The sequence below is a fragment of the Thunnus albacares genome, chromosome 6 (genome assembly GCF_914725855.1).
Source record: "Thunnus albacares chromosome 6, fThuAlb1.1, whole genome shotgun sequence".
Lineage (NCBI taxonomy): Eukaryota > Metazoa > Chordata > Actinopteri > Scombriformes > Scombridae > Thunnus > Thunnus albacares.
In genome coordinates, this window is record NC_058111.1 from 1,929,112 (window position 1) to 1,948,015 (window position 18,904).

Consider the following 18,904-nt stretch of genomic DNA (forward strand, 5'->3'; position numbering starts at 1 on the left):
GCCTCTGTATTCAGAGAATCTTCACACTATAAAACATGATGGGACCTTCATCATCCATGATTGGAGTGGAGATGATCAAGAGTCCTGCTGGGGGATGTGTACCGCAGGAGCTCTGACATCCCAATAACTATGCTGTAACACACCAGCTGTCCTCACTGAGTGGCGGGGCTAATGACCATCAAGTCCTTTATAGACTGTGGTCAAACAGACTTCTTCTGCGTACCCAAACACATTTGACATGGCAAAAACCCTTGTCACCAGAGCTGGACTGGACCCCAAACAGTGTATGGAGTCTGGGATGACAGAGTTCCAACTGTGGTGGTTCCCTGCCATCAAGTTCTGGGATGGCAGAACCCCCAAATTCTGGTGGAACAAAACCCCTTATGTTGAGTTGCACCAGAAGTGAGAGTCTCCCTCGCTGATCTCCACAGCAGCAGCAATCAAGGGTGACATATGCACTGAGGTGTGCTATGCACAAAACTTGACCAGTACAAGGAGCATGGCTTGCCATGGCTCACAAAATGCATCTTCAGGACACCAGCTCACCTCAAGAGAAACTGACCTGACATTCTTCTCATTTGCCGTTCTCGAACATGGGGACTCTTTGAGGCATTTAAGTCTCTGGGAGAAGAAATGCCACTCAGTCAGGATAAACTGCAAGAACTGCAACTGCAGTGCAGACTCCTGCAGCCAAAGGTGTGGACTTTCCAGATTTGGAGGCTGCATGAAATCACACAGTTCAAGCTGGTTGTTCCAAACCTGCAGCAAAGACGGAACAACCCCCAGCCAAGAAGCCCGAGGAGGAGGAGGAGGAGGAACTACAGCCAGAGGATGTCCAAGCAGTGGACCCTGAGCCACAAGTGGCCGATGTCAAGAGAGTGCAGGTGCAGAATGTACCTGCTGGCACAAACCTGCCATGGTCATCCATGGAAACGTCCTTAGTTCCCCTAATTCCAGACATCACTCACAGTGCCATTCCATTGGTCTGAAGGCCCATTATTATTTTTTATTTTGTAACTAACAACACTGAAATATGGACTCAATAAACACAAAGAAACCAAACCTGAGCTTAAACCTGTAATGTGCAAACGGTTTTATTAAATTAGTTGATGCAGATTGAAGCTGCAGCACATCTGCACTGCAACGTCTCCTAAATCTGGGTAAATCTGAGTTTGTTAAAGTGTCCATCAAAGTAAAAAAGTCTTTTCTGTGATGTTCTTTCATTTCTCAGATATTTGTTGCAGGCTGAATTTGTGCCAGAAATGCATTTTCATGTATTTTTCTTGTACATAAACACCTCTTTCCTCTTCATACACTATGTCAGAGTTGAAATCTGTCTCACAGGGTGTAACTTGTGTAAGATTTCCCTCCAATAAAATGTGATGACAGATTTTGAGTTCACCAGCGCCTCCATCATATGAAACGTGAAGCTCTGCTTTCTGACAGGCAGCCAGAGTTTTCATGTATTAAACATCAAACATCCAACTGTTTCCTGTCTGTTTGAACCACAAGCAAAAAGCTTTTCTTTGTACTAAAAGTTAACTTTTCGACTTACTGAAGTATTGTCCTTTACAGCACTTGTACCTTCTTCCATTAATGCCTTCATTTCAGAGGTTGAAGAAACATTTTTGGCAATTTTGTGTACATGTTTGTAGTTTTTAAGAAAAATGAACCCGTCACTTTGCTTTTACTTGAATGTTTTTTATTCAAAGAATGGTATTTTCTTACAAAATAAAGAAGTTGCATGAAAAAAGCCATCAGTATGGTGGTCCAAAAGGGACATGGGGGGACATTTACATGTACATTAAATAAATGTAAATGTTGCCACAATCATATTAAATAAATATTCAATTTGTATGCATTTGTTTGTTTTATTTAATGACAAATTTGTTTCCACATTTGTTTCCCTATTTACTTAGGTCCACGTTTAATTTTACATGTTTTTTTTTCATACTGGTGACTTTTTCATTATTTTTTCTGCTGCCTTCACCCTGACTCTTCTGTAGCTGGAGAGAAAGAAAGAAAAATACAGGATTATTTGAGTAAACATATAAAACACTGCAACACATCTGTGATTTTGTTTGTTTTTATTTATGTTAGTCAGCACTGAGGCCAGATATCACCCCTAATGTCCTCTCCCAAAATGTTGAACTGTTCCCTTGAAACCCGTCAAGTAAAGACATAAGGTATAAGGTGTTTCTGAAACTTTTCCAGAGGAAACTTGAACCGTAATGGAGATGTTGCAAACCAGAACATGAGTGGCTGAATCCAGTGGACACGAGGGGTTAATACTGCTAGTGCTAAGAGGTTTGAGGTGTCTTAGTACACCTGAGGACGGACTTCTAAATATATTGAGTATTTTAAGTTTTCTAGTACAGGGTGTTGCACACCTGTTAGGCCACTATAATACAGGACACTCTAACCAGATGTGTATGTATTAAGTGGTTGTAAATACATTTATGCTTCAATATCCTCTCAAATTATAAATTATTAGGCTGTATGCTAAATTTTAGCATACCAGTTTTTTTTTTTTGTTGTTGTTTTTTTTACAGTAAATAAAGAAAAATAGTGACTCATAGTAGTAGTCTTAACTGTTGTATCTACCAAACTACCAAAGTTTGGAAACATAAAGGTGAGGGCTTTTGTTTCAATCACATGGCTGCTAATACTTCCTGGATATGATACATAGCAGTACAGGTCTGTTATGTAGCGACCTTTCAACTTTACCTGCCAGAAGATGGATGCTTGTGGTTGCACTTAATACATCTGGCAACAGAACACAATAACCCCCAGAATAACTGCCAGAATAACCACCACAACAAAGAAGAAACCTGAAAGAGAGGAAGAAGATGAAGATCAGGCAGTGTGATCTATGAAAGACAATGAACAGTCAGGGCTCTTTCTATTTGAGGTGGAAATAATAAATATCACTTTGTTTGATCAATTGTCATCCTCGTTTCCATCCTTCTTGTATTAATGATTTAATAATGATACTTTACATCATTTAAATCAAAATCATAATTTATAGTGCTGCATGTATGTGAGACTCGTGTGAAACACTATATGTATGATGTATCCACATACTTTTAGCCTCTAACCTTGATCCTCAGGAATAATGATTTGTAAATTGTATATAAAGAAAGATAAAAATTTAAGTGAAGTGTAAAGATAGTAAAGATCATATCTGTAATTACACTGATTACAGGAGGACGAATACCTGCTAAAAATGAACAATGTTTAATAATATTTTAATATTATATTGTATGTTATTTTAATGAATGCAAATACAAGTAATATTATGTATATTATAATATAATATTAAATAATGTTCAGTAAATATAATTACCGTCCTTGTCTTCAGTTTTCACAGTAGGTCGTCTGGTTGTAGTAGCTGGTTTTAAAAATTAATTATTATTAATTAGCATTGACCAGTTGATGAAATACAAGTAAAGATAATGTTCAGTAAATATAATTACTTTTATTCTCTGTAACGTTAATTATAATTGTAATTTCAGAGTTGATGAGATAGTTATAAAATGAAGACAATGTAGGAAACACTTTTATTACCTTTAGTCACAGCAGGTCGTCTGGTTGTAGTAGCTGGTTTAAAAAATTAATTATATTACTTAATTTTGACCAGATGATGAAATGCAAGTAATGTTCAGTAAATAAATAATGTTCAGTAAATATAATTACCTGTTTTCTCTGTAGGAACAACAGCTGTAGTGTCTGTTAAAGAGTTAAAAATGTTAATTTTCATTGTAGAATTAATTAAATAGTTATTGATATAGTTCATAAATAGTTACTCATTGTAGCAGCTGGCTTAAATCAAAATTAATGATTTCAATTATTAAAGAAAGAAGCAAATATCAGCAGGTTATCATATAAAAATGTAAATTCATGCTTACACACACACACACACACACACACACACACATATATATATACAAAGATACTGAGGAAAGTTTAGAGTCACATTAGTAAAGTCTGCCAAATCAGTCAATAATGAATACCAAGAAATACAAATTTGTAAATTGTATATAAAGAATGGTGAACATGGAAATGAAGTGAAAACATAGTAAATATAATACCTGCAGTGATGCTGGTTACGGGAGGTGAAATACCTGCTAAAAAATGTTGAAATATGAAAAATGTTTATTAATCTTTTACAGTTAATGCGAAAACAAGATAAGTAGTATCTGACTGTACTATCTTTTAAAGAGTTAATAATGTTAATTGTTAATTTCAGAGTTGATGAGATAGTTATAGAATAAAGACAATGTAGGAAACAAGTTTATTACCTGTAGTCACAGCAGGTCGGCTTGTTGTAGTAGCTGGTTTTAAAAGTGAATGATATCAATTAGTATTGTACAGTTGATGAAATACAAGTAAAGATAATGTCCAGTAACATTGATGTGCACGGTATATAAACATAGCACAAAAAGTAAGGAAATTTGTGTTTGGTAGATTATTTCTTTGTTGTAACAATGATTCTTGGCAATAAATCTTATACTGTTGGAAAACCTGTTTATTTCCCTTTTAAATGGTGCCGCATTTGTAAGGAACATGTATTTGTGGGATGAGCAGCAGAGCTGAGTATGTGGGTTGTGCCCATGAAAAATATGCCAAATCTTCTCTGCCAATGCCAAACGGCTTATTCTGCCATTGACTCTTTGCTGCGGGATGGCATCCCATTCGTCAACCAGCATTTGTCAGTTTGTGGGGTTTATCAGAGACTACCTCCAGAATTTGGGAGTGGAGAGGATGGAATGGCCTTCAGCAGTCCAGACCTCAACCCCATTGAACACTTGTGGGATCAGCTTGGGCGTGCTGTTCGTGCCAGAGTGACCAACACAACCACGTTGGCTGACTTGCGACAAATGCTGGTTGAAGAATGGGACGCCATCCCACAGCAGTGTGTGACCAGGCTGGTGACCAGCATGAGGAGGAGGTGCCAGGCTGTTGTGGCTGTGTATGGTTCCTCCACACACTACTGAGGCTCCTGTTTGTTAAATAAATAAATTGTTAAATTGCCAATATGTCTTTTTTCTTCAATCTTAAATCATCCAATCAACCAAACACCAAACAAGAGTCAATGGCAGAATAAGCTGTTTGGCATTGGCAGAGAAGATTTGGCAAATTTTCATGGAAACACAAATTTCCTTACTTTTTGTGCTATGTTTAGCACAAAGCAGAATACATGTTTTAATGGTGATTTTTGAATAAATATGCATCAAATTTGCACATTTGTTTGTAGAAAAATGTGTATCAGCTGCACAAAGATTAAAAAATTAATACATTTGTATATTCTGGTTTGCTTTAGGAAAAGTCAGACTAAAAGAAATGCCTTTAGGGTGTTTTTACTGCTTTCAAATGTAAAGATGGGTCAAACTTGTACATTTGTATATATTGCAATAATTAATACAAATTCAAGAAATCCTCACAGTATTTGCAAGAGCTTGCATTTTTGCTAATTCGCTAAATTAGCTCACTAATGTTTAATGTTAGCGTTAAGTTGGAGCTTACTGTTTTTTCCACACTTTGCTAACACATTAAAATTCTAATGTTAGACACAAAGGTCTGTTACAAAAGCTGTTACCTTCTCATTCTGAGTAAAAAGGATTTAAATTAACTATTAATTAATTAATTAGTTGTTTTTATACTTGGCTGTCAGATAATCAGTAATAATGTTGAGTATTTATAAAAATGCAAAAGTGTCCATTTATGTAAGAAAAAGCTTGAATTGCAAGCACATGATAAATAAATACAGTGAAGTCGCCCCCGAACCAATCTGGTTAAAGTAATACACCAACAAGAATCTATGTGATTATTACTACAAGGTAAAAGTAATAATTTAAGGTGGACTTACCTTTAATGTCACCACAGAGGTTCTCACACTCCTCCTCAGTCTGAAAGATGTTCCCGTTGGACCCGTAGCCGCTGAAGTTAAATCTCTCACAGCTCTGGCTCTTCATGTTGTAGAAGAACATGGAAATGTTTGAGCTGCCTGCTCCATACTGCATGGGCCGATAACAACGAACTGATGCAGGAAAAGGATGGAAGAAATAAATTCATTAGTGGACAGAAAGGGCTGCAGTTTCTCTCCATGATGGAGTCACACGTAGGGCTGGGTACCGAACTTTGATACTTTTATGGCACTGACTATTGAGTATCAAAAAATGCCTTATTATTCAGTTCCAAATTTAAATATCTAGCAGGAGTGTAGCTGTCCAGAACATCTAAGCTAAGCTTCTCAACATAAACAGCAATGGTGGAGGCAGCAGCAGCGTCTACAGCAGCTTCATCAGTAACGGGAGGTTGGACCAAAACAAGTAATCTGCAGATAAGACAAGACGAAGCTGTATTAAGATATGAAAGATGATGATATTGACTATGATTTGACATCAAAACAGTGGTGGTGCGGTGTCTGGTGAATGGTTGACATCAGCGTCTTGTCAGGCTCGGCTAACGTTAGTTAACATTAACTTTGGACTTCTGTGTTGTTATGTTCAGTGTTGTGGTCACATAGAGACTGCTTGTCAAATGATAGGCAACATCATCATCTTTGATATTTTAAGACAGCTTTATCTTGTCTTACCAGCAGGTTACGTGTTTTGGTCCAACCTAATGTTCCTGATGAAGCTGCTGTACTCGCTGTGATATTCAGATCGACACCCATCTCATGTCTGTGGGTTAATAATTCTGTAACTCCCAAACTGTTTTTGTATTTTTTTTGTTTCTAAACAAACTAACATGACCAAACTCTTCATGATGAAGGAACATGACACCCAGTGCAGTGATGTGGTTCACTGACATGTTTCTAATAGTTTTTGGACAACAATGGAGGTCTACGGCACAGAGGAATAAGATATATCAGGCTTTGGATACACACACAATACTTGTTACTGTGTTAGTAGCCAGAATTATCCTTTAAACAAACAACATACAACATGTTAATTATTGAGCTTTAGTTAATTTTGAACTTTGGACCGAGCCAGGCTAGCAGTTTCCCCTCCCCCTAGTCTTTATGCTAAACTAAGCCACTCATGTCCTTACTCCAACTTCGTACTTACGCCACATTCATGTCAAATGGGAGTCACTGTAGTGACCAGTTTCTGACTTGTAATTGACGCTAACAGGAAACTGCAATTTTTCTGAAAGCTCTGATATTTCCGACTACAGATAAAAAATACTGAAGTGTCTGAAAAAGCACACAGACATGGATGCCTCATGTCAGCCAGTCTTTCATGCAAGGTAAATAAACCCAAACTAAATGGATATAATATCATTATTAATTTTAACCCACATACATCAAACTCATCGTCCAATCTCTCCTACTGTCCATACCATTTACATTGACAGAGCATTAACACACAGACAGGAGATGATATTGATCCTCTCATCTCACTCAGAAAAGAAAGACAATTATTTCCCCTCAACGTTAACGTTATCCTTTAATTGAATTCGACTCTTGTCAAGTTTCAATTATTTTCAACTAAAACTCGCACTGAAGTCAGTTAACTGCATGATGCTCAGATCTATCTGATGATGCTCCATGTGGAAATATTTAAGAGGTTTCTTACACTTTTTATTGCAGAGGGCTTCACAACCTTCCTGGGTTTCAAACGAGTTTCTATTGGACCCACAGCCAGCGTGGAAGCGCTCACACCTGTAACTGGTCCTGTTGTAGAAGAATCTGGGAATCCCCGACTGGCAGCTGCTACAATTCATGAACTCTGAACAATGAACTGGTGGGAGGAGACATGACATCAATTATTTTCTCATGCCTAATTAACTAAGCAAGCTTTTCTCTTTTGGCTTACATTCATTTGCAGATATGTATTAATAAAGTCAGTTTGGGGGGAAATGTAATTGCCCATTGGCTGTAATTACTGTTGCTAACCCTTCCAGTTGTCACACAGCACATATACACCACATTAAGAGTGGTGAGTTTAGCATCAAATGTATAGTAATTTTACAAACACTGTGTCCTTGATTTTAGACATAAGTAAACAAAAGCAGCCTCATTTCTAGCTAACAATCGCTGATTTTACTGAAATGACAACAGTCAACAGTTAGCTGTAGTTAGCTTGGTAATTAAGCGAACATTAGCATCACGTGTTAGCCGTCTCCAGCTCATTGTCAATGTGTCCTGCTGGAGTTTAAATTCAGTGAATGACAGCTGTTAACGTTAGCCTGAACTCTGATAGCATCCAGCCAGGACCGGCTTTCACACAGTGGATGTTCAAGTCCAGGATGAGCCCTTTTTATGTAACCCATAACCACACAAACTAATGTAGATGACTAACGATGTTCTCCTTGGACTTGGAAGTAACACTGGGTTACTACTGTAGGCAGTTAGCTCATTAGCTGAACATGCTAGCATCAGCTGCTAATGTTACAGAAGATAAACACTGTTTTAATCCATTCCTTACACTTTTTGTTTTTGGAAAAACTTGGACACAATGACACTAAACCCTTTGTATACAGTTATCTCTCTTGTACACCACAAATAGAAACACTGACACACCTGCTGTGACTTGTTATTGTTGGTATGCTATGAATGTTTGGGGAGGGTTTTAGCTAAAGGTCAATTCTGCCCAGAAGACGTTTTTTCATCATATCTTACAGGATGGTACATACTGAGCTCAGCAGGTGTATTGAGAGAAAAAATAATTTGCGCACAATAATAGTATATAACATAAAACAATATTTAATATCAAAGGTGATAATTTTGTTTAATGGGAAAAATCTGAAGTATATCCACGTATCTCTGACCAGATATGTGGTGAATCCAGTCTCAGAAAGCTGTTTGTATTTATAGCAGTATAGTTTTGATCCATGGATGCACTTTGGGATTTGCTTGTTTGTGATATCTTTGACATCCCTTAAACATGTTAAAATATTGATTGACATGATGTTCTGTTAAGTTGTGTGCACAATTCTCAATTTGTACTTTTAGGTACAAATAAGTTTTTGGTCCTTCAGGAAAAGCTGGAAAGGCAACAAGTACCAGCTGGTTTATAATGTTAATATGTGAATTAAAGCAGCTTTGTACTTACGCGTCTCATCAGCTCGTCCATATTCATCTGTCATTAAATAGTATCTTTGATCTGTGGAACAGAGATATTTAATAGCAGGTAAGTTTCATCTCTGTCAGAAACATTGAAGGAGGATGTTCTCAAAAATTCAGGTCCTGAATTTTCAAAATATATTCAAATATTTCATAGAAGTCTGTTTGACAGTATGTGAGATAGCTTCTTTTTTTTAAATTATTGTTTATTTTTACAGGGACAGTGCACAATTAAAAGTAATTGCACCAGAGTTAGCTAGTAGCTAATTTACATGTGTTGTCCCTGGGCAGTTAGACAAAAAACAACCACAGAACAACAGTTACACCACATAAAACAACACAAAACATAATAAGCCATCAGTATACAATAATAAATATAATCAGCATGACAAATACAATAAATACAAGGTAATCATTGGTGGTGATACTTTTGTGCTAACTTAGCCAAAGCTTAAGGTTAGTTTTAAACCCCTGCAAAGATTCCAGAGTCTCTAATATCATCCTGAGACCTGGAAGAAAAAAGATTTTTATATTTTGATTTCTTTTGCATCATTCAAGTAATTGAGACGTAAGAAACATGTCACAAAGATTTCTCATATTTCTCAAAAATATTATTTTATCACATGTCCCTTATAGGGGACATCAGGTCTCCTTTGAAGCAAAAAATACATTCAAAGCCATCGGTTTGGTATTGGTAAGATCTCATTTGATATCCATTTCTATTACACAATATAAAACCAATATAAATGTGTCTGTGTGCATGCGTGTGTACGAGATAAATAGCCTGTTTTCCCTCCCTTGACCCTGTATTAATGAACTGACTAAACTTCAGAGCCCTAGCTTACTTGTCACTTTTGATCCAAAATGGCCGTTGGGTATCATCATTTTCTCTCTCCTCATCAGCTGATGAGTCCTCCTCTGAGCTTTCAATATCCTGTTCTACTGCCTGGTGACCTTCCTCCTCATCTCCTGACAGCTCAATGTCCGACTCTCCCTCAATGATTGTCATCAGAATCCTTTCTGCCTCACTCAGTGCTCTGTTTCCTTAAATATGCAAAATGGCTGAAGCAAGTCCCAGTCCCCTACAAAGGACACGGACTAAAAAGTGTATTTTAAAAGGCTTAAAATTAACATACACCTCTGAAATCTTAGTAATAATATAGTTATGGCTTTCATACATAAAAAACAAAAGCATTATCAACAATACAAATGTGATATTTGTATAAATTTGATAATTTACCTCCCTTACAACCATAGAAGGTGCTTGCTGTGATTCCCGCCATTTTTCAGTGGCAGACAATGTGACCTGGTGGCCACACCCCCTTTTGTGTTACATCACTGGAAAGCCCAGGATGTACTCTTCACAGTACATTGGGACTTAAACAGGCTACATGCATGGTATTTAAAACAGGCCTCAGTGCCATGTTCCCCACAGAGGACAAAAATGAATTGCCAGGTCTTAGGAGGATATTCGTGGGTATGGAATTCCACTTCCTCACCACTTTAAACGAGAAAGCAGATTGACCAAAAGTTGTTTTCTGAACTTTGGTACCCAGTCACCCCTGGTTAGATGCTCTAGTCCGACTGGCCAGGCCTGCCCTTGTGTGGAGCACATGAACACAGGAGTGAAGAACACACAAGGGAAACAGAGCAAACCTAAAGCCAGAAAACACCACTCAACAATCCAGCATAAACCTAAACTGTCTCTGAATAAATGAACCTAGGAACACAGAACTACAAGCAAACCAATAATCAAAGAGTTTTTCCAAGAAACAACTCAAATAACGTGAAAGAGCAAAATCAAATTACCAAAAGCGCTGAACAGAAGTGCAACACAGGAAACCAAAAGAACATAAAGAGTCCCAAATACCAAAGAAAGACACACACCTGCCTGTGGCTAGCTCTCTAAATAATAAGAGACTAAAGTTTGACTCTGACAGATGATTTGTTAAGTCAGTTTTTTGGTGCAGCCCTGACCAGAATAAAGCAGAAAAGATGAATCCATCCTACCATCGTCAATGGTGCTCTTGGGGTAAACCCTGATCTCTGTGCTGGGATGTCGGGTGTACGAGTATCTGGTCTGGTTCAGACAGTTGACCAGCAGGCACTGCTTTTTGTCACGGAGTGGTATGACTATCAATGCCATGTGGCAGTTGGGCTCTGCATCGCAATGCCTCCAGCACTGCCCCTCATCCTCACCCTCCACCTTCGGTTGGATCAGGTTGTAGATCCCAGAGACGAGGCACTGTGCTGGCTCAGGGACCTGGGCCTGACCGCGCCAGACCAGGAAACACACGGACAGCAGACAGAACCAGAGCTCAAACAAACGCTGCTGGTTCATGTTTCTTCCAAAACGCTTCACCTCAGAGGAAACTGTAAGCAGTTGTGGCATGTTGATCCTGATGAACTGTACTAGGACAGATAGCATGCACTTACTTTTGAAAGTTACCTGGCCCTACCCACACACCAGAGGTAGATAACACGAAACTGAATATATGAAAACCTGTTGGTCATGTTAGATTAATGAATGGCCATCCAGCCAATCACAGCAATTTGACCAACCCACCAGGCCAGTGAAGTTTAGGTGCGTTCCTTTTCCTACACCTGGGGCAGAATCTGGTGATAAGGGATGACGAGCAACGAGGGAGGGGTATTTCCTGGAACATTGGCCGGAAAAGGAACCAAAGGCAGAGGGTTGCGGTGCCCATGTCCCACCCCTAATATTAAACTCCTGCAGTGTTACATCAGCATTCCCATAAAGGTCGACCAGCTTGTATTTGACTACTTATTCAATGAAAGAAGTTTCAAACACTATGTCTACAGTGGCTTTACATTTAAAAACACACCTTCTCTCTCTCTTCTTTTGTTTTGGCCTAAATAATCCTGGGTCCAGACCTCTAAATCACCTCTCAAATTCTCCTATTTTTAGTGGTTTCAGTAATCTGTAAACATGAAAATTTGCCTTTTTATGGGAGGTCATTTGCTGGACTATTTCTCTGAGCAGTTGCAAATTTTCGTGTTTGCACTTCAGTTTTTGTACAAACAAGATATGACATGTTACTTAGTGAGTTTTAGAGGTTCTTTAGACGGAGCCAGGCCAGCTGTTTACACCTGTTTCCAGTCTTTATGCTAAGTTACCCAGTTGCTAGCAGTAACTTCAAACTTAAGGTCATCCGCATCCGCATAAAATGACCCCTCTGCGGACGTCTGCATACAGCCCAAATTTGTGACCATGCAGACTATACACGTAGCAAATGTGCCATCTGCATGTGCTAGAAACTTCTCACTTTCACCTCTCAACAAGTTGATCACTTCATGAGAAGTGAAAGAGGAAATGTGGCCAAGCAGTGCTCTTATAATTCCTCTTGATAACATCATCCAATTTTGATACTGTGTCAGGTCAGTAATGATAAGCCAAATGTTCACCTGCATGCACATCAAAGAATGTGACTGCACCTGTAGTTCAAGTTTTATGTCTACTAGTGTAAACTGTGAGTTTGATATGTGATGACTTCTATAAGAAGAAACAGCAGGAAAACAGATATCTGACTTTCTGGAATCGCTGTTGTAAACACTGGTGTTACTGACTGAAAGTGAAGCAAATTTTAGAAATTTACAATTCCATATGAAACCAATGCAAAGATGTAAGTGGTGTCGAATGGGTGCAAATTTGCACTTGACTGTGTAAAATGAGGTGAAAGGAAACTTTGCTTCACTTTCAGTCTGAACCACACTGCCTCCAACATCCTTCCCGTCCCTGGAAACCCCACTATATGAGTTCAATTTTGGAGTCACAAAATATTGTATTATATTCCTCCAGCAGAACTCTTGCCAGGATCTTAGACACATTGGTCCGACAGACCATTACCCCAAAAGCAAAAGCCCACTGCTCTGAAGGTCCATCGCTCTGAAAATACACAATATCCCTTGACGTGCAAGCGATTATTTGAACCCAAATCGTGATGTTTCCCTAAACCTAACCAGACCTTAACCACAGCGTCATCATGTGATCAAACATCATTATTGTTTAACAAGCACATCAAAATACAGTAAAATATTAAGGGCAAAGGATGACAGAGGAGCCTAATCTGAGCCCCTAACCATATACTATGGCAGTGCGTCATTATTGGTTATCAGACACTGATAATATTTATTACCTGCCAAAACAGACTTTTTATATATTACTGAGGTCATGATGTCATATTTCACTCAGTAAAACTCTTTAATAAATCAGCAGTCATAAAAAAGTGTAAACTGCGTGATTTAGACAGACGAGCATCATCTGGGAAACATCACGTTTATTCACTTTTACATGGAGCTAAAAGTAATACTGAATTATGTTAAATGTTCACTGCATGAGTTAGTGTCTGTTTATGAGCTGTAAAAGGCAAGGCAAGTTAATTTGTACTGCACATTTCAACAACAAGGCAGTTCAAAGTGCTTTACATAGAGTGTAAAGACAGAATGTAAAAGCAACACAAATAAAAAGACATTTAAATACAATTAAAAAGTGTTAAATTTGGAAATAAAAATAAGCTAAAAAAGAATAAGACATTAATATACTCCAGCCTTTTTATGACTGAAAAATCATAAACGACCTTTTAGAAGGAGTAGATGTTTACCCATGAGCTCAGCTCGGTTAAATTTAACGATGTTAACGGAAGTTCTTTACTAAAGTCTCTGACCTGGACATATCTGAGGAAATCTTTATTTCAGGGTTATATGCATGTAAAAGACTCCATTAATATCTTGCATTAATATAATTAAACTAAAGATTGTGCTGAGAGTAGCTAAGAGCTTTATCTGTGATTGTTTTTTTTGTAACTAACAACACTGAAATATGGACTCAATAAACACAAAGAAACCAAACCTGAGCTGAAACCTGTAATGTGCAAATGGTTTTATTAAATCAGTTGATGCAGATTGAGGCTGCAGCACGTCTGCACTGCAACATCTCCTAAATCTGGGTAAATCTGAGTTTGTTAAAGTGTCCATCAAAGTAAAAAAGTCTTTTCTGTGATGTTCTTTCATTTCTCAGATATTTGTTACAGGCTGAATTTGTGCCAGAAATGAATTTTCATGTATTTTTCTTGTATATACTCAAAGAACCAGATATTTTCTATCACAGTTGCTCATCTTTTGCTCTGCTGATTCAACCAGGAGAGTTTCATGTGGATCCAAACTGTAGAAGAGCTCTAACTTCAGGAGACGGTGAAACATGATCATATGTAATGATTTGTGGCCCTCTGGTGGCTTGAAGGTGAATTGCATGATGTTGGAACTGATACAGAATACTGTTTTCACTTACAGAATCATCTTTATTTCCAAAACAACCGTTTGAGGTTCAAAAGATTTTAAAATGAATATAATAAATGTTATCAACATGTTCACTATAAGGATTTACAATCAAGAAACTGGCACCTTGTCACAATTCAATAAATTACAATGATCAAATATCCACAAACAAAGCTTTAAATGGAGAATAATGAAATAAATCAACAGTAGTTTGAAAAGCAAACAAAACCTTGTGAAAAAATATTCCCCATAAAACTAAAAAACTTACTGAAGGAAATTTACTTCAAATACAGAATGATATTATGTCAAATAACGATCAAAACAATTAAAATTAGAAATAGACCATTGATTGATGGTTTGATTGATTGAGTCTAAATCAGTGACAAACAAGCGGTGATATTGAAGAGGGCAGGAGTAAAAACACCATGAACACACACACTAGCAGTGTTTCCACGGTCCAGGTATTATCGGATAATTCGTAATTCATTTGTAATTCAAAAACCAAAAAACGGTAAATCTGTTATTTGTTTCAAAACAAAAAAACATTTTTGGTGTCAGAAAACCAATCAAACCCAGCCCGTTTTTGGTTTTTGCCGAGCCGTTTTATCATTATTCCTTTTTGGATTGAATATCGAGCAGGTCTGCGGACATCAAGCCAATTTGTTTCTGCATTTGAAACCAAACACGGAAGTCACATGGTTTTTTCCTTTTTTCATTTTAAACGAAAAACGAAAAACAAAATCACGTGATCTATTCCTTTTTAGTTTCCCAACGAAAATCCAGAAAACCAAATTCAAAAGACCAAATGCAATTTTGGTTTAGAAATCAAGTATTATTGTCAGTTTTGTACGATAGCGGAAGCGGCTACATTAGCCTACCCATGATCCTCAGCGACCGTTGCTATGGTGACCTATTTTTATGCACATTTTGAAATATCGCATTAAAAAACAATTGAAACAAATTCCTGAAGACTTCTCCCCATTTTTCTCTCGTTAAGGCGAAATAACTATTTGTTTTGTTTCAGGTTGGCGACCTCTACTTCTTCTACTCTGTTTATTTATGCCTATGCCACCATATTCTGATGAAACTATGTGTTGCATAGCCTAGTTTATTCACTTGAAACCAGTTGATGGAAACACACCTAATTCACATTTTCCTTTTTGCAACATTTCAAATGTTCCCTTGAAATTCTCTTGCAAATCTAATGGAAACAGTTTATTTTGACTCAGTCCCACACACACTATCTCGCTGCCAGAAATACTCACACTATATAGAATTCATCAGCACCACCACAACAACAACAGTCCTTGTCTTCTTCAAAGTTCACCTCAAGAGAGGGATTCATTATCATGATGTGATGATGTTACTCTTCTGTACCTGGAGAGAAAGACAGAAAAATACGGGATTATTTGTGTAAACATGTAGAACACTGCAACACATCTGTGATTTGTATAACAGAGGGAAAACAGTCATGGATTTTATTTGTTTTTATTTGTTAGTCAGCACTGAGGCCGGATATCACCCCTAATGTCCACCAGACACATGACCAGAGTGTCTCACTCGTGGCAATTGGTTATTTTCATTTGCTTACTGTGATAATTGTGTTGATGCTACATGTGAATGATTTTTTTTTTTTACAGTAAATAAAGAAGAATAGTGACTCATATTTGTATCATGACAAAATAAGAAATGACCTGGAGCAAATAACGACACTTTAATTAACATGCAAAACAATTATTAAGAGGCACTAAAGTAGTCTTAACTATTGTATCTACCAAATTGCAGCAGTGAGTATCTCCAAAGTCCTCTAGCAGTAAAGTATCCACAGGCTAATATGCTAACATGCTAACAAACTGTGTCTGACTCTGGTACATGAACAGGAGTAGATCAGCATGTACAGGATATATTCAAGTTAGAATTAAATTTCATGTTGTAATGCTTCCAGTTTGATCACTGGCAGTTTGGTAACATAAAGGTGAGGGCTTTTGTTTGTGATCACATTTGCTAATACTTCTTGGATACAGTACGTACCAGTACAGGTCCGTTATGTAGCGACCATTCAACTTTACCTGACAGAAGATGGATGTTTGTGGTTGCAAATACAACAGACGACAGCGATGATGGCGGACACAAACAAGATGACTGAAATAACCACCAGAATAATGTGGAAATCTGAAAGAGAGGAAGAAGATGAAGATCAGACAGTGTGATCTATGAAAGACAATGAACAGTCAGGACTCTTTCCATTTTAGGAGGAAATTATAAATATCACCTCGTTAGATCAATTGTCAACTCGTTTCCATCCTTCTTGTATTAATTATGCAACTTTACATCGTTTAAATCAAAATCATAATTTATAGTGGATATATGTATTTGAGACTCGTGTGAAACACTATATGTATGATGTATCCACATACTTTTAGCCTCTAACCTTGATCCTCAGGAATAATGATTTGTAAATTGTATATAAAGAAAGATAAACATGTCAGTGAAGTGTAAAGATAGTAAAGATCATATCTGTAATTACACTGATTACAGGAGGACGAATACCTGCTAAAAATGAACAATGTTTAATAATATTTTAATATTATATTGTATGTTATTTTAATGAATGCAAATACAAGTAATATTATGTATATTATAATATAATATTAAATAATGTTCAGTAAATATAATTACCGTTCTTGTCTTTAGTGTTCACAGCAGGTCGTCTGGTTGTATTAGCTGGTTTTAAAAATTAATTATTATTAATTAGCATTGACCAGTTGATGAAATACAAGTAAAGATAATGTTCAGTAAATATAATTACTTTTCTTCTCTGTAACGTTAATTATAATTGTAATTTCAGAGTTGATGAGATAGTTATAAAATGAAGACAATGCAGGAAACACTTTTATTACCTTTAGTCACAGCAGGTCGTCTGGTTGTAGTAGCTGGTTTAAAAAATTAATTATATTACTTAATTTTGACCAGATGATGAAATGCAAGCAATGTTCAGTAAATAAATAATGTTCAGTAAATATAGTTACCTGTTTTCTCTGTAGGAACAACAGCTGTAGTGTCTGTTAAAGAGTTAATTTGCAGCAGTTAATTTGTTCATTTTAATGTAAAATTTTATTGATTTAATTAACTGTATTAACAGCAAGTCGACTCATTGATGCTGGTTTAAATTAAAATTAATGATTTCAATTATTAAACAAAGAAGCAAATATCAGCAGGTCAGCTGAAAATTGAAAATTGAAATGGTTTTAAAACAGTATCCTGACTAAACTTTCTACCAGTCTGCCATAATCCATCAACATATTTTCCTCTGATCTCAACTATAGTTAAAATAATTTATAATTTTTTAGTCAGAACTGTTTTGAAACCATTTCAATTTTTTTGATGACAGCACATAATGACACCTGCTCCCAGGTAAAAACTGACCCGAGGACAACAGGTGGATTAAAGTAATACACCACCAAGAATCTATGTGATTATTACTACAAGGTAAAGATAATGATTTAAGGTGGACTTACCTTTAATGTCACCACAGAGGTTCTCACACTCTTCCTCAGTCTGAAAGATGTTCCCGTTGGACCCGTAGCCGCTGAAGTTAAATCTCTCACAGCTCTGGCTCTTCATGTTGTAGAAGAACATGGAAATGTTTGAGCTGCCTGCTCCATACAGCATGGGCCGATAACAACGAACTGATGCAGGAGAAGGATGGAAGAAATAAATTCATTAGCAGACAGAAAGCCACACCGCTGCATTCCTTCATCCTTCATCATGAAGAGTTTGGTCACATTAGTTTGTTTAAAAACGGTTCCAAAGAGTAATAACAGCATCACGTTTTCAGTCTCCATATAGTAGTTCTGTGTAAGGCAGACGCCACTGAGCATGTGCAGGAACGTGGCTCTGTTCTCAGCTTCACTAGCATTTTGTGCTACATATCACAGCTTCTTGACTTTGTACTTAAGTTCAGTGAGAAATTCACAATGTAGTATAAACTCAAGAGGTTGTGATATGTAGTTCTGCGCTACACATCACACTTACACAGAACTACTCTCCAGAGACTGAAAACGTGATCGCTGTTATTAGTCTTTGGAGCTGTTTCTAAACAAACTAATTTGACCAAACTCCTCATAATGAAGGAACATGTTATCCAGTGACCCAATTATTTTCCCCTAAACGTTAATGTTATCCTTTAATTGAAGTCGACTCTTGTCAAGTTTTAATTGTTGTGAAGTAAAACTAAAGTCAGTTAACTGCATGACACTCAGATCTATCTGATGATGCTCCATGTGGAAATATTTAAGAGGTTTCTTACACTTTTTATTGCAGAGGGCTTCACACCCTTCCTGGGTTTCAAATGAGTTTCTATTGGACCCACAGCCAGCGTGGAAGCTCTCACACCTGTGACTGGTCCTGTTGTAGAAGAATCTGGGAATCCCCGACTGGCAGCTGGTACAATTCATGAACTCTGAACAATGAACTGGTGGGAGGAGACATGACATCAATTATTTTCTCATGCCTAATTAACTAAGCAAACGTTTC

General features: G+C 37.2%; 1 protein-coding gene across 13 annotated transcripts in view; it reads right to left on the bottom strand.

Moving 5' to 3' along the window:
- LOC122984567 (actinia tenebrosa protease inhibitors-like) overlaps window positions 1-18,101 on the bottom strand; it is a 41,540-nt gene extending 23,439 nt beyond the window's left edge. For 3 of the 13 annotated variants that reach the window (XM_044355107.1, XM_044355104.1, XM_044355098.1), the window contains exons 1-4: window positions 9,063-9,288; window positions 7,584-7,748; window positions 5,870-6,040; window positions 4,302-4,334 (exon numbers count right to left, since the gene is read on the bottom strand). In XM_044355107.1, the coding sequence (XP_044211042.1) occupies window positions 4,302-4,334; window positions 5,870-6,040; window positions 7,584-7,748; window positions 9,063-9,096 (403 nt within the window). In that variant the 5' untranslated portion in view covers window positions 9,097-9,288. Of the gene's footprint in view, window positions 1-1,611; window positions 2,007-2,727; window positions 2,832-3,346; window positions 3,392-3,567; window positions 3,601-3,696; window positions 3,730-4,091; window positions 4,128-4,301; window positions 4,335-5,869; window positions 6,041-7,583; window positions 7,749-9,062; window positions 9,289-17,886 lie in introns of those variants that run through there. The other 10 variants (XM_044355099.1, XM_044355095.1, XM_044355101.1 and 7 more) reach the window with 8 other exon arrangements.
- Between the last annotated feature and the right edge of the window lie 803 nt (window positions 18,102-18,904).